This window comes from Coturnix japonica, chromosome 17 (genome assembly GCF_054131305.1).
Source record: "Coturnix japonica strain WE chromosome 17, WE-NBRP24, whole genome shotgun sequence".
In the NCBI taxonomy this organism is placed as follows: Eukaryota; Metazoa; Chordata; class Aves; order Galliformes; family Phasianidae; genus Coturnix; species Coturnix japonica.
The window spans coordinates 16323327-16337839 of NC_140679.1; the positions used below are offsets into that span (position 1 = coordinate 16323327).

At 40.3% G+C, this 14513-nt stretch overlaps 2 protein-coding genes across 7 annotated transcripts in view; one reads left to right on the forward strand and one right to left on the reverse strand.

The window, feature by feature from the left end:
* The window catches only part of GRHL3 (grainyhead like transcription factor 3), an 81067-nt gene that overhangs the window by 4356 nt on the left and 62198 nt on the right, over nt 1–14513 (forward strand). The window lies entirely within an intron of this gene.
* The window catches only part of MYOM3 (myomesin 3), a 20142-nt gene continuing 5629 nt past the window's right edge, over nt 1–14513 (reverse strand). The window contains exons 9-37 of one of the 5 annotated variants that reach the window (XM_015883323.3): nt 14294–14434; nt 13573–13734; nt 13154–13295; nt 12868–13067; nt 12645–12698; nt 12150–12277; nt 11862–12045; nt 10826–11000; nt 10104–10225; nt 9264–9451; nt 8965–9091; nt 8651–8829; nt 8465–8579; nt 7849–8005; nt 7552–7661; nt 7043–7087; nt 6775–6911; nt 5567–5711; nt 4950–5009; nt 4521–4588; nt 4155–4265; nt 3700–3787; nt 3018–3056; nt 2380–2485; nt 2102–2265; nt 1504–1540; nt 1371–1393; nt 1230–1285; nt 1–702 (exon numbers count right to left, since the gene is read on the reverse strand). In XM_015883323.3, coding sequence (XP_015738809.2) covers nt 403–702; nt 1230–1285; nt 1371–1393; nt 1504–1540; nt 2102–2265; nt 2380–2485; nt 3018–3056; nt 3700–3787; nt 4155–4265; nt 4521–4588; nt 4950–5009; nt 5567–5711; nt 6775–6911; nt 7043–7087; nt 7552–7661; nt 7849–8005; nt 8465–8579; nt 8651–8829; nt 8965–9091; nt 9264–9451; nt 10104–10225; nt 10826–11000; nt 11862–12045; nt 12150–12277; nt 12645–12698; nt 12868–13067; nt 13154–13295; nt 13573–13734; nt 14294–14434 — 3563 coding nt within the window. In that variant the 3' untranslated portion in view covers nt 1–402. Of the gene's footprint in view, nt 703–1229; nt 1286–1370; nt 1394–1503; nt 1541–2101; nt 2266–2379; nt 2486–2611; nt 3057–3699; nt 3788–4154; nt 4266–4520; nt 4589–4949; nt 5010–5566; nt 5712–6774; nt 6912–7042; nt 7088–7551; nt 7662–7848; nt 8006–8464; nt 8580–8650; nt 8830–8962; nt 9092–9196; nt 9452–10103; nt 10226–10825; nt 11001–11861; nt 12046–12149; nt 12278–12644; nt 12699–12867; nt 13068–13153; nt 13296–13572; nt 13735–14293; nt 14435–14513 lie in introns of those variants that run through there. The other 4 variants (XR_014935350.1, XM_085518587.1, XR_014935351.1 and 1 more) reach the window with 4 other exon arrangements.

The following is a 14513-nucleotide window of genomic DNA, read 5'->3' on the forward strand; positions in this document are numbered from 1 at the left end:
TTTGACAGAAGAATTATATTTCTTTATTCATATGTACATAAACAAATCTCTTCCTCCCAGCAGCATTCAGTCCAGAATAGTTAGCAGGAGGTCAGTATAACTTGCTTCTCATGACTTTGGGAAATTCCTTATTCCTGCAGGCTACTTAGGAAACTTCTGACTAATTTCCTACACAGCATGTCTTACAGGGAAGCAGATTCTCTGTAAAACGAGCATGCAAGTGAGTACATGTGCACACATACACTTACAAATGAGGATTGTTTTCTAGCAACAAAAAAGCAAAAATACTACAATATTACTGAAACCAAGATAAAGGTGTGAGCCTGAATTTTAGGGTGGAGAAATTCAAATGAATCCAAAGGAGTTAAGTTCCTTTTAAATTCACTGACATAGTTGCCTGGTTCATTTGGGCTTTCTTTTCATGGTCTCACTTGGGACTTCCTTTTCTTCCATTCCTACGGGTATCTCCCCATGCCTATAGACACTGACGGTAACCTGCCCAGTTTCGGATCCATATTTGTTCTTAACATAGATGCTGTACTTTCCTGTGTCTTCATTGCAGACTTTCTCTATGGTAATTGTGACAACTGTCCCCTTCACATCCATTCGGTAACGATCTTTAAATACGATCATTTTCTCATTTTTGAACCAAGTGATTTCTGGGTAAGGATCTCCAGAGATGCAGCAAGTTAAACACAGGGTCTATTGTAAAACAAATAGTAGAGATAGATTATGAAGACACAATGAGCAAGGAAATTCAGATGATGTGATGATGTTAATAATTAAAAATCAGGACCAGTAAAGTCCACAGGAGTTGCTTATCTACAATATCTTTGTTCTAAACAGATTAGAACAGATTAACTTCATGGTATTAATTAAATAGCACACATACTTTTATCTTAGGTCTGTGTTTCTTAAAATCAGAGTGACAGTTCCTGAACTGTATGTGTCATTTAAGATTATTCTCGTTACTTTGCAGTTACATTGAACTTGCTGTCTAATTATGGATCCTTGGAAATAGTGGTCCTCAGTTTAATGTTATTAATGTTTCTTGCAGTGTCTGTGGAACTAGAAAATCCTTACATTAGTGACTTTGAGTCACTTTCACATCCTTGGTAATAAAGTGCCAGAAATGACAGTGAGCATTTAAAACCAGGAGTGTTCTGCACATCAGTCATTCCCCTACCTCTGTGCCAGGCCCAGCTACGCGAGTGGTTACTCAACATTACCTTATCCTCCATGATGGTGGCTACATCTGGCAGACCTTGAACAACTCTGGCGCGACCTGGGAATGAACAAATATGACCTCCTAGTTTTACTTATCAACGTACCACTTGGTTTTGTTTGGCAGAAGAAATACATTTACTTACACTTTTCTGCTATTGCTGCTTCTCTGCAAGTGAAAAGACAAAGTTATAATGGTTTTACTTATTAGGTATTGTACCAAATACAACACTAAAAATAGATCAGTTTGACTGTGCAAATATTTAGGCAGGAACTTACTTTAGCCTTCTGTGCTCAGCCAGGGCATCCTCAAAGGCTGCAAGGAATGAAATGGTTTTAGGGAACATTGCTGTTTATTTCTTTTGACATAGCAGGTTTAATATAATGCATCAATGTTGGAATTACAGGCATTGCTGCACAAAGCTATGTGTTATTAACTCTTATCTTGGCATAAGGATCTATTATAAGGATATCTGGAGCCTTGTACTTCCTTTCCTCAGGAGGAAAAATCCTTTGAATGGTTTGGAAAAGTCTTTATGAACTTGAAGCCATGTTCTTTCCAGGATGTCTCCTATAAGCTCTGCTGGCCGCTGGGACCCAGGTACATCCTGGGAGCAGCTGTTGTCCCATGCCCCTCCCCAGCAGTGCCTTATGCTCAGCAGTGCTCCCTAAAGGCTTCAGTCCTTTTCACCAACCCTTTTCCCATCCTTTTGTCTTTCCTTTGGCTTAGCTGGGCACTTGACTGTCCTTAACCCAGTTCAGTAGGATGCTTTCACAGAGCTGTAGCTCCAGCTCAAATGAAAGAGAATAATCGCTGCCAGAGATCTGAAGGAATCTTGGAAAGCAGCTCAGGGTGATCTATTATTTTTGAGCTTACCTTGCCCAGACAAGTCGGCTGACAGCTTGTGAGAGTCATTCCCATCAAATAACTCCAGAATGTATTTTCCTTTGTCTGAATCTGTTGGGTTCAGTATGTGAAGCCAGATCTGATTCATTGTGCTCCCAGCTTTCAGTCTGTCACGAATTTCCAGTCGCTTCTCCCTAAATAAACAAATTATTTCATTTCAGTAAAATTTAGCAGACCTGTCTAAAGTGGAGTGCTAACTTTAAACAGTTACAAGCAATAGTACCCTCAGAAGCCTATGGGGGACTCACTTGTGAAACCAGGTTGTTTTCATGTAGTCTGTGTAGTACTTCACGTCTGTGTAAATTTTGATGCCTTCGTCAGTAGGCTGAATTTTCAGAGGTGTAGCAGAAAGAGCTGGTGGTATAATTGGAAGACTGGAATTGAAGAGGGAATCCAAAAACATCTGTGCAATTTTACATGTTGTGCAAAGAAAATCCCAGGCAGCCTATTGACATTTCTCACTGGAGAATGAGACTGGTTGAATGTTGGATAGTATTCTGCCTCTGGAAGGCTCCTCCTTTAGCCAGCAGAGAGCAGAAAAATGTTGTCATCTCTTCTGGAGACCTATAATACATACCTCACAGACAGAAATAGTACAACCTGCCCAGATTCACATAGCGAATGATGTGACAAGGATGGCTGCTGGCACATACAGGTCACAGAAATAATTTGTAAGTGCAGAGGGTTTTGTGTCCCTCAGCACATTTACTGACCACCCTTGGCAGTTTAAAGGCGCTTCTAATACCACAGTAATATTAAAAGGGCAGTATTTTACTTGAGACAGTACACACTGACCTGGATCCAGGGGCAGCTCCTGCACTGTTTGCTCTGATGCTGGCACCCACCCTCTGCCCCTGCTGTTATTATTGAGGAGAAAAAGACATACCACTGATCCTACACAGCTCCTTGAGAAGGTCTTCAAAGGCTGCAAAGATATAATGATATCTAAGTATCTATAAATACAATACTAAGCAAATCACATTCAGTCCACCAACTTAATTTTCTTATGTGTTTATCTGTTATTCATTGTGTTTTTCTGCTGTAAAGCTTACTGGATATGGAATTTTTGCCATTGATTCATTTATGTTTAGATGCTGGTCATTTCTTACTACATTTAGATGTTCCTGTCTTTGTTAGCACTCAGTGTGTAATTAAGGCAGGAAGCTGAAATAACATGGCATTTATTTTGTGCTTTATGTTGTCTTTAGCTGATATTCGGTGGTTGTAGTTCAGCTGTGAATTTCCATCCACAGGTGGAGTTGCACAGTGGAAACAGAAATTTGTTTCCTGGGTGGTTTGAACTGGCTGAACTTCCAGGGCTGAGAATTTGTTTGTGGATTATCAAATGAATTCTGGCATGGACAGATACAAAGAGTAGGGAGTGTATACAAAGCCCTCTGAAGACACGTTCTGTTTACTGGGCTTTGTTTAACTTTTGGAGAGCGAGAGATTTTTATTTTTATTTTTAAACAACGCATTTTCTGACCCCACTCTGCCATGAAATACTTTTGATTTTTAAAATGATCACCATGCATATGCATATGTATATAAAAACTAAGTTCTCCTACTTCCTTTTATGAGATCAAGTTGGGTGTCGTCCTCTCCTCGGTCATCTGAAACAACTGCTTTATATTGACCCTCATCTGCTTTGGTTATCTGGCAAATATATTTGCAAATATATAATGTTAAACTATAAATAAATAAACAAAAACCCGCAGCAGAATTTTTGCATGCCATTGAAACAGGACACAAAAAAGGCAGAGAGCTGAGGTTTTCTTTCTTCTGGTTTGTCTCCAGAACAGGCAGCCTGTCGTGATCAGAAAACCTGAAGAGCCCACACTTTCCCTTTTAGCCCCTGTTAAAAACATCTCGTTTCTAATTCATCAGGCTATAACGTTAATTCCTCTTTTGTTTAGTTGGCACCACCCAAAACACATAGAGACTGTTAAGCATGAGGCCAACAATTATTTTTTGCAAGTTAGTGTAGTTATCAAAGCCACCAAATCACTTTTCTAGTTTTCACCTTTTGAATACGAAGAGTTCCTATCCCAGTCTGTGCGTCAAACACACCATCTGCTCGGGCTTTCTTATTGAAGTACCACTGGAAGCTGGTGTCCTTTCTCAGATTTGTTGCCTATTTAAAGTCAAGGTTTAGAAGTCAGGATCCTACAAATGCAAAGATGTTCTTCTAATGTGAAGCATCACAGCAGTCCTACAGTATTGCTTGTAGAATACTGGTCTGTTCAAGTTCTACTGTCTCTTACCCTTCATCGGTCTGCAGATAACCATTGGAATGAGCACTGTTTGCTCCCAGACCTTACAATGCACATCTAAAACATAATGCTAAAGAAATTCAAACTGTGCAGTTGCACTGCATTGATGTACATACCTTGCAGGTGAGGAGCACTTCACAGTTCTCAGTAACCTTCCATTTCAAATTCTCTACAAAATATGGACCTATAAAAGAAAATAAATATCTTGCTGTGCTGCTCCACAACTCAAGAATGATCTACTGGGGTGCCTCCATCTCATGGTGAGCCCCAGCAGTGCTGCCTGGAAGGGCCAGTCACACACCTGATGTGCACCAGAAACACAGTTTACATCGCACAGTTATTGCTGGCTTTGTAATGTCCTAAGGCAACAGGTCTTGTGTTCACTGAGGAATCGGATCTTAAAATGTCAGTGAATTAATCAACATAAATAATACACATAGTAAAGATGATACAAATGTTAAGAGCATTTGATGAAATGCCTTTGCTCAGGTTTGCCATCCTTTTGGTACAGTTCTGGCAAGTCATTAACCTGCTGCTTTTCTTACCCTGCTTTTTCTTCCATTCTCTCCGTTTTGTATCAGCTTCCTTTGCAACTTTAGCAAAGCCTGTGGGAGCAGTAATCAAAGTCAAAAAAAAAAAAAAAAGCAAAATCCCACAATTTCTTCATATATCTCTGTAGAGATCCTGGTTACAGAATACGTTCTCATTTCTAATGCCCCACTGAGAACCTTAAATGGATTAGTACCACCATTTTTGATTATACTGGACACAATATGCAATATTACTGTCATTAAAATAGGTATCTTCTTATCATTCAGTTTTTTTTCCAGATTCAGATCGTTTTTATTATCAGAGATCCTATTTACAATATCAGAATCTTCAATTTATGCTAAAGAGAAGAGGAATTTTGATAATTTCTTACATGATTCATGGATTTAGTGGGCAGTATTGGTGGAAATTTTATGGTTGGACTAGATGATCTTGGAGATCTTTGTCAATATCAATGATTCTATGATTCTGTGGCTATAAATGTGTGCTAAAATTTGTTCTGCACATTCTCATTGTGTCACTGTAACTGTCAGAAGTCCTTGGGGTCCTTACATGCCTAGAACAATTTCCACTCAGCCCAGCAGTCTGTATTTGGTACTGAATTTTCACTTACTTTCATCCAGAAGAACAAGGGTGAATTGATTTTTAGCTTTTCCATCCTGCAGCTGGGCTGTGTACACTCCTTTGTCATCATCACAGAAGTTCTGGATTATCAGTTCAACCAGACCTTTTCCTTTGACAAAGTTTATTTTATGTGTCTGCATAAAACAAAGCAAATATAGTAAATTCAGTAGTTTTTCCAAGACTAGATCCTGACATTGTGACTTATATTACACTCAGATATAAGATAATCCTTCTCTATATGTGTCCTTATCTATTTCCCTCATCTCACGGGTACAAAGAACCAGTGCATTCTGATATTCTATATCCTGAGATTCATCTGTTGTTTGTTTATGCGGTTGGGTATAATAGAACTGCACAGAGCAAAACTTTCCTCCATGACAGTTTCTGTTACAAACGTGTAATACGTCTTCTTTTTTGCTGTGCCTTACAGGCCTCTCGGCTTACCAGGATCTCTGTGATTTTTAGTATAATGAAAGTGGTGCTCATAGTTACGTATCTGTGGCATGTAATCGCATGTTTGGGCAATGATAAATAATATTCCACCCTCTGACACCTTGCAAGCGCTACTGACTCCTTTATACACACCTCGAAACCTGCCAGACGCTCACATGCAAATACCATCATTACTCCTTACTGCCTTGTTTGCTCTGGGCACATACCATCATTACAAAGAACCTGGCAAACATTTCGTAATCATGCATTTCTGTTCTAGTTCAGCAGTGCAGGGAGTTCAGTTCTAACAATGGACAAGGTCTACAGTAGGTTTACTACATACTGCTTTAAAATGAGAAAAATAACATCAACAAACAAAATCAACAAAAAGTATTTCAATGAAATTCTGAAATTCTTTGTATACTCCTATCCCTTTTTTAATCCCTGCTTTTTACTTGCTTTATTTTTCTTTATTGGCTGTTCCACCCCCCTCCCCCCATTTTTAATTGTTTTGGGTTGTTTTCAGTTCCCTTCCACTTTCCATTTCCATTTCCTATTTTTGTCCTGATGTTAGGTCTGTACAGCTCGAGAGTCAGACAGCTGGCTTTCTGTTTAGGCACAGTGTGAAACCAAGCCTCTGAGCCTCCCAGAGACACACACCAAAATGTCTGATGGGAATTTAGAAAATGCGGTATGTGCCCAGTTGGTCTATATCCCTGTTCAGGAAGGGGAAAATAAGTCAGAATTAAAAATACCAGAACATACTGGTGTGCTTGTAAGCTCCTTCTCATTGAAGATCAAATGCAGCTCTGCATTTGGTGACAGCTTTTCAACCTCCAGCCACAGCCGCACTTCTCCTTTCTCCAGAACATCAACATTCCATCCAGATATCAGCTTTATTACTGGAAAACAAAGAGAACTGCCAATTGGAATTCATATGTAAGCCACAGAATTTGGCTGAGCCCAGATTGTGCCAGTGTTCCCCTTTCAAAATCTGTATGTCTGGAAGTGGCTTATTACTCATGCAACTTACATGGGTTCCTGATTTCATGGCTACGTTTCAGTAACTTGTCCAGATCTGAAATGCAAAAAATAACAAATTGTTTAGATTAGACCAAAGCAAAATCATTATAGCAATTGGATTTAACTTGTCAGTGAGCCTTATTTATGTCAAGAACATAAGTACAAAACGTTCCAAACAGGAAGGACTAGAGAAGGTGGTGGATGTAACTCTTAGTCCTGTCTGAAAAGAATGTTGGTTGTATCAACTCAGGAAATACAGTAGAGAAGTTTTAGATAATTATGACAGTGTGTGTGAAATCTGAACTCTAATGGAAAAATGACTTTCCAAGATCATCATAACTTAGGAGCCTGAAAATGAAACTGTCTTTTGTCAGGGAATGAGAAACATCTTTCCAATGACACCACTATCAGTAAGTGACATCAGCCACCATTATTTGGGGAGGAGCTTTCCTTTAGACATCTAATATTAGAAAATTATGGCTCATGAGATTTTTGTGCTTCTTAATTATAAGTTTTTACCTTCTTGTGTTAAAGTGCAGCTGGCAGAGATATCATCATCTACATCTGTGACCTCCACTGAATATATCCCCAGATCCTTTTCTGATGGTTCTTTCAGTATAAGCTTAGATCTTAGAAATAAAGGTAATAATAACATGTTATTTTTCACTCAAAAATTATGTTGGTGATTTTTTTTTTTTTTTAAATAAAAGAAGACAGCACAGTTGATACATCTGCAGCATCAAATATAGCACTTACAGTCATTTGTATGTGACTGAGGAGCAAGTGTACAAATCTCTCTGCACGATATCTACTCACTTATTGCCTTTCTCTTCTGTCTGAACTCTGTCAGCATCTGGTGGTCCTTCATAGTCCTTTGACCAGATAAATTCAGAGGAGTCATTCTTTTCAGGAGCTTCAAAAGCCATATAAATGAACCCTTCTTCATCCACCCCCAGTTCAATTTCATTTGTGCCTGAATGACAGAATGAAAGGGAAAAAAGCAAACCAAAATATTACTTACAAAAACAGATCAGGGTTTATCTTCTCAGGTTGGATATTAGGAAGAATTTATTCTTCCAGAGACGCCTAGGAAGCAGTGGGGTCACCATCCCTGGCAGAGTTTAAGGAAAGGGTGGAGGTGGTGCTTAGAGATGTGGTTTAGTCAGCAGTATTGGTGGCAGGTGGAGAGTTGGACTGGATCATCTTAGAAGTTTATGCAACTGTAATGATTCTGTGATTCTGGACATTGGATGTTAAAGCCGGAATGTACAGCTGGAGTAAATTCATTTGGGCAGATTAGTTTACTAAGCGTTATTTTGACTGGGGCTTTTTCTTGCCCTGGAATTTGTAGCTAAAATTTAATAAATCAGTTTTTTTTATGGGAATCAACATAGCACGTACAGACACAGCCATTCATTGCTCAGTTTCATACCAGGCTTGCTTTTAGCCACCACAGGATCTGAGGGGAGTGAAGGGGGTCCAATTCCAGCCTTGTTCAGTGCTCTTACTCGGAAAATAAAGCACTTCCCCGTGTCTAGGTCTGAAACCTGTAGGAACCAGTGACGGGAATTAATAAGCATTTCAAAGCAAAACTTGGATACTGAGTGCATGTACAAACCTTCATATGAGTGGTGGCTGTGGCCTGCTTGTTTATTTGCTTCCATTCCTCTGTCCCTTCTTCACACATGTCTACATAATACCCTGTAATTGGACCCGCTCCTATGTACAGCGGTGCTTGCCAGTGCAGCATCAAGGAGGAGTCTCTCACTTCAGTGAACTTCACATCATAAGGAGGACCTGCTCAAGGAAGAGTGTTCTGTCAGGTGGTGGCAGTAAAAGATTTGACACATCGTTCTCAGAGTCACTGAAGAGAGAGAACATAACTAGTGTATGTGAAAGTGTTTTTCTGCCTGTTCATTTTGCGAGAGGTACCTGGTTCTGGCATTGTCCACTCCTCACATCTGAACAAGTCACTGGGTTCAGATACTTCCCCAACACCTGCCATGTTCATTGCACACGCACGGAATTCATACAGGTGGCCTTCCTCAAGGTTGCAAACCTTTGGGTTCAGAAATGCAGAGAAATTAATAGCATGGCCTTGCATGGTGGTCATCTTATGGGAGTATGAAGAAAGTTCTGGACTAGAGGAAATAGAAGAGAGCACCTTATCCCAAGTTAAAGCCATGGTTCCCACTGCACACAAAGGACAGCACTGTGTCTGAAATTAATACCGTGTAGACTCGTTGAGGAATCGGCTGAATATTGACTTCATGCCAGTCTAGCTCAGATGCATCATGTTGATCTAGGAAATAACCCAGAATCTTTGTTCCTCCTTTACGCTTCGGGGGTTTCCAGCCAATGGTCATGCTGGCCTTCCCACAGCTCAGCAGAACAAACCCACGTGGTGCTGATGGGCGAGCTGTGCAGCAGAGGGAGAGACAAAAGGCAGCTCTGTTAGTGCAGGTTTGGAAAGGGTGGGTGTAGTGCTTAGGAACGTGGTTAAGTGGGTAATACCTCTGGTGGGAGGATGGTTGGAATGGATAATCTTTTCCAACATTAATGATTCTATGATCTAGGGATTACTCTGCTGTGTAAAATATTTGGATGGGACCAGATTCTTGTTAAGATGTCACAGGAAAAGTCATGGACACGCTTCAGGGCATTTCATGCATGTTGCTTTATAGTTTGCTGGCTACAAAAGATGGAAGCCATGGGTTGATATAAAGGTGACCACTGAGGGCTGGCCACTGACTCGTGGTGGGGAGGTCTTTGCAAGTTCTCCAGAGTAATTCACATTGCTGATTTCAAAGTACCAGGACAACAGTACATTTTAAACGATCCCTTGTACCAGTGCCAAACGAGTACTAAAAACGTGGCATATTGCTGAATCAAATGCTAATTAACATTGCCCACCCTTTACAAGTATAACTGACAGTAGAAGCAGCAGGATACAAGAGAATCAGGTCCCTGTTGCTTTGCTTATCTTCTCAGTATTATTGCCATGATGTATAATAATATCTGTGCATGGCAGATAGGTCTTGGAGGGATTTACGTGCATGTCTGTTGCTTACCTATTGCTGGCCTTACAGTGATAGGATCTGTTTCTGGTGAGCTCTCGCTCAGTCCTGCCTCACCAACAGATTTCACACAGAAGACATACTCCTTTCCAGCCTTCAGCCCAGGAACAGTAAATCTAGGAGAAAAAATGACTGTGTTTGTGTTGATTGTTCAAAAAACAGGTGAAAGGTCTTTTGAATAGATGGCAATATATTTTAATAAGACACTGTTCTTTTCAAAATCCTTATTTGCCATTACAAATTAAAGCGTCACATGAAATAGTTACTGATAGGTCAGACAATAATTATAGATCAGATTCCAAGGGGTGCCTGTACAATAAATAGGACTTCTAATGGACTTCTAGGTTGATGTGGGACCCTCACAACTAAGAGATTTTCTGAGTACTCTGTGTGTGACACCAATGTACTCTGCTGGAAAGCAAACAAAAAAAAGGAATGTGGCTCTACCAGTCATGCCGTGCAGTGTATCTCCTGCTGACTGAGAGCCTATGATGATACACACAGACGCTGCTGTCAGTCCAGCTTTAGACATCAAACCGCGACTGGGCAGTTTGCTGATGAGCAGTGCTTAATGCTAAAAGAGGATATGGTGTTTGCGTGCATGCCTGTGTATTCAGTGAAGGAAGTTCTTTTTTTAACTGAAATATGACTCCATCCATAAAGAGAGGAATCAAAGCTGGCACCCTGTCTCAATGGAGTACAATAGCTGCACTCACTCATTGCACATCACAGGCTTATTATTGACGGTTTGCCATTCTTCTGTCCCAGTCTCCCGACAATATATGTAGTAGCCCAGAGGTTCCAGATCATTCTTTAACTTATCCCACTGCAAAACAACAGATGTTTTGGTGTCTCTGAAAGCTAAAACCTGAGACGGTGGTGGTAAAGGAGCTACAAAAGAAAAAATAAAAACAGAAAAATAGTTATTTATTTAAAAGAATATGTAAATTCAAATGTGTTTATTAAGTGAATTCACTGATTTATTCACCTTTCCCAGAGCTTTGTGTACAAATTAGAGCAAAATTACCATAAACACTGTCCTTGCCTACAGACTGTTTTGGATTTGGGCTTGTAGTTTCTCATGCTCCTTCCCCTGACAGCCCATTGATTCCTGCAGTTACACACATGTAACCTCTGAATTAAAGGAGAAACAAGACTCCTATTGACTCTCACGTGACTCCTCTATGACATGGGACCTGCTTCGCTTTTGAGAAACAAAGGACGGTATTAATGAACACTAGGGCAGCTTTAATGTGAGAATATATGAAATAGTAGGAGAAACAGCTATTCTGCATAATGGATGCATGGACGTGAGTCTTTGCATCTCGGACTGCTGTCTTGTCAGTCCTGGGAAGAAACCAAAACAAATCAGCCTCTAAGCACTGCTGTTTAATCTGAAGGCCTTAAAAGATGGCTTCTTCTGCAATCACAGTTGTATCATTCCTTTCAACACTGATGTGCAACCAAGTGCTGGAAGCATGCTTGGATTAAACACAGGCTTCCATTGTCCCTTACTTAATTAAATGTAATTCCCCTACTGTGGCTTGGTTAGATTTCTACTGCACTGACAAACTGTGAAGTAATTAAGTGAGGATTTAAGGCTTTAAGAAGTTTCCTGATATCAAAGCAACAGTTGTGTAATGAAATAACATGAAGTTTAAAGGAGATGGGGTGGGGACGGGGAACACACAGTTTTGTAGCACATCTCCTTTTCCATATCATTAGTGTAGCACATAGCAGTGAAATAATTACCCAGTTTTGCTCCAGCAGTGATGGGTTGGCTGGGCAGGGATGGCTCACTGATTCCATGCTTGTTAACAGACCGCACTCGGAAACGGTATTGTTTTCCTTTAACAAGATCAAAGAGTGCAAATCTTGGGGAATTAACTGGCATATCCAGATTAACCATTTGCCAGGAGTTGCTGCCCACAAGCGACTGTAAGGAAAAAGGTGCTTTAGGCCACGTGAGAAATAAATACTCCTGTCCAGGAGTAGCAGCAATTTCCTTTCTATGTGATGTTATTGATGTTATTTTCTTACCTTTTCCACATAATATTGCAGTGGTTCTCTGCCTCTTGGATCTGGTTCATCCCAGGCCAAAGCCACATAATCTTCTCTGACCTCACTTGTGTGAACATTGGTGGGTGGCAAGGGAATCTTAATGTGTCCTATGGGAAGCAGAACACTTCAGAATCATACGATTCAGAGCCCATCTGATCCCACTGCCTGCAATGACCAGGGACACCTACAGCTTCATCAGCGCTCAGGGCCTGATCCAGCCTTCAGGCATAGTGTAGCAGAAAAACAATGTTATTTTAAAACAGATCATGTTTTCCTGGTGTAAAATAAGAGCCTTCAGAATAAAGGAGGAGACTTAAGTATTTTGGGGACAGGAAAACCAAGATTTTTACAAAAAGTTTGTACTCTTTATGATAGTTTCTGATCCTTGTGCAAGTACAAGTACAAGTAGGTTTTGATCTCCTTGTTCCCTAACAGTCAGTTCTGAGGGAATGGCTCAGTGTAGGTTGAACTTACCTTCTAGGTCATCCTTGGAAATTTCTATCATCCTGCCTTCATCATATGGTATCACTGTAATATCAAACAGGACAGTGTTATCCAGCAGGAGATACAGAGCTGTGTCAGAATGCTGGGAGATTGTTGATAAAGATAGAGATCAGAAGCTGGACAAGCTGCATTCACCTGTACTGCAGCCTCACTCTGTACTGAAGGAACAAATTTTCCTAGTTTTAGTACACACCTGTCACTCTCTTGGCCTTGCTGGGATCATATATTATAACTGCATCACTGGCTTTTGAAGGATGACTGATCCCCGCTTTATTGACAGCCTTCACTCGGAACTGATAGGCCTGTCCTTCAGCAAGGCCCAGCACAGGGTATCTGCAGGTTTTCACAGGCTTTTCATTGCATGGGACCCAGTTCTCTGACCCAGCAGTACACCTGAAATGGAATGCATCCCACAGAGTTCCTTTGTGGTTTCCCAATGGAACAATCATGAGGTTTCTTTAACAGATAGAAGTACAGACCTTTCAATAAAATATCCAAGGATTGGGCTTCCTCCATTATGACTGGGTGCTATCCAAGAAAGAGTCAAGCAATCTTTATTTATGTCGTGGCATTTCACATTGAGGGGGGATCCAGGTGCACCGGCTGATTCTGCTGCAGCATCTGCAGGAACACCAAGATACTGTGGTTAAGACTTTTTTCTTCTCTGTACCAAAACCTCAACTCAATAACTTAATTTTAAGCATGTCCCAGTAATACAAGTCACATTTTCTACATCTTAATCACAATTGAATGTAGAGTTTGGACATTCCATTAATTGTAACAACAAAAAAGCACAAAATTGGGACACACTTTCTTGAGAATGTAGCAGTGAATTCTCTTATGCCAAAGTATTCGGAGAGAAGCTTTTACTCTAAGTAGGACAGCATCCTGTTACTACCTCGAACAAACACATAAGTCGTTTGCTCTTTGCATCCACCCAGCGAGGGGACACGGATTGTGTAGAAACCCTCATCTTCTTTGTAAGCACATGGCACTGTCAGAGAAGCTTCCTGGTCTTGATACTTCAGTTCCTGACGTTCTGAGTTCTGCAGCAACTCACCTGTAAAGCATGAAAAGGGCGAAGGAGATGCACCTGAACTGCTGGAGTGAGGATCAATGTATTTGCAAATGAAACAATAAAATAAAATACAACCAACAAACTCATGACCAAAACCAAGAGAAACAAAATGAAAACAGCAAGATTAGATAAGAAATCTGCAAGGCACTCCTGATAATAAACTCACAGTTACACTCATGGACTCTGATCCTATTTTATAGCCATCCCTCTCTGTTCTCTTCGCACACAAACGACAGAGCAAAAAGAACGGAACTTTGTCCTGAAGAGCAATCCAAACAATAAAGAGTAATGAAATTAATGAGTCAGAGGTACTCTTCACAGCAGGGAACAGGATGCTCTAAATATTTTAGCTCTGATATTTTATCAGTTCTACCTGAGGATGCAAATAAATAATTACATCTCTATTGTGAGAAGAGCTGAGAGCAGCTCATGAATCCCCAATTTTAATCCTCTCCTATAAGCATTAGATTACAGCTATGAAATCAAATGTCATATATGTATATGTATGCTGTGTGTATAAGCGTAGCTACTGCATACAAACCATCTCTGAACCAGGTAATATTTCGTTGGTGTTCAAGTAAATCAGAAGTGAAGTAACAAGAAAGGGTGAAAGGCTCCTTTTCTCTTGAAAATAGTGGTTTCAGTGAGGAGGCAAAATCTGCCTCTCTGGCAATAAGGGATCCTATGAAACAAAAATGAAATGCAGCATGAGAGAGACTTCCCAGAGACCTCTGGCTTGTAGCATATTTTTTGTCATGTAT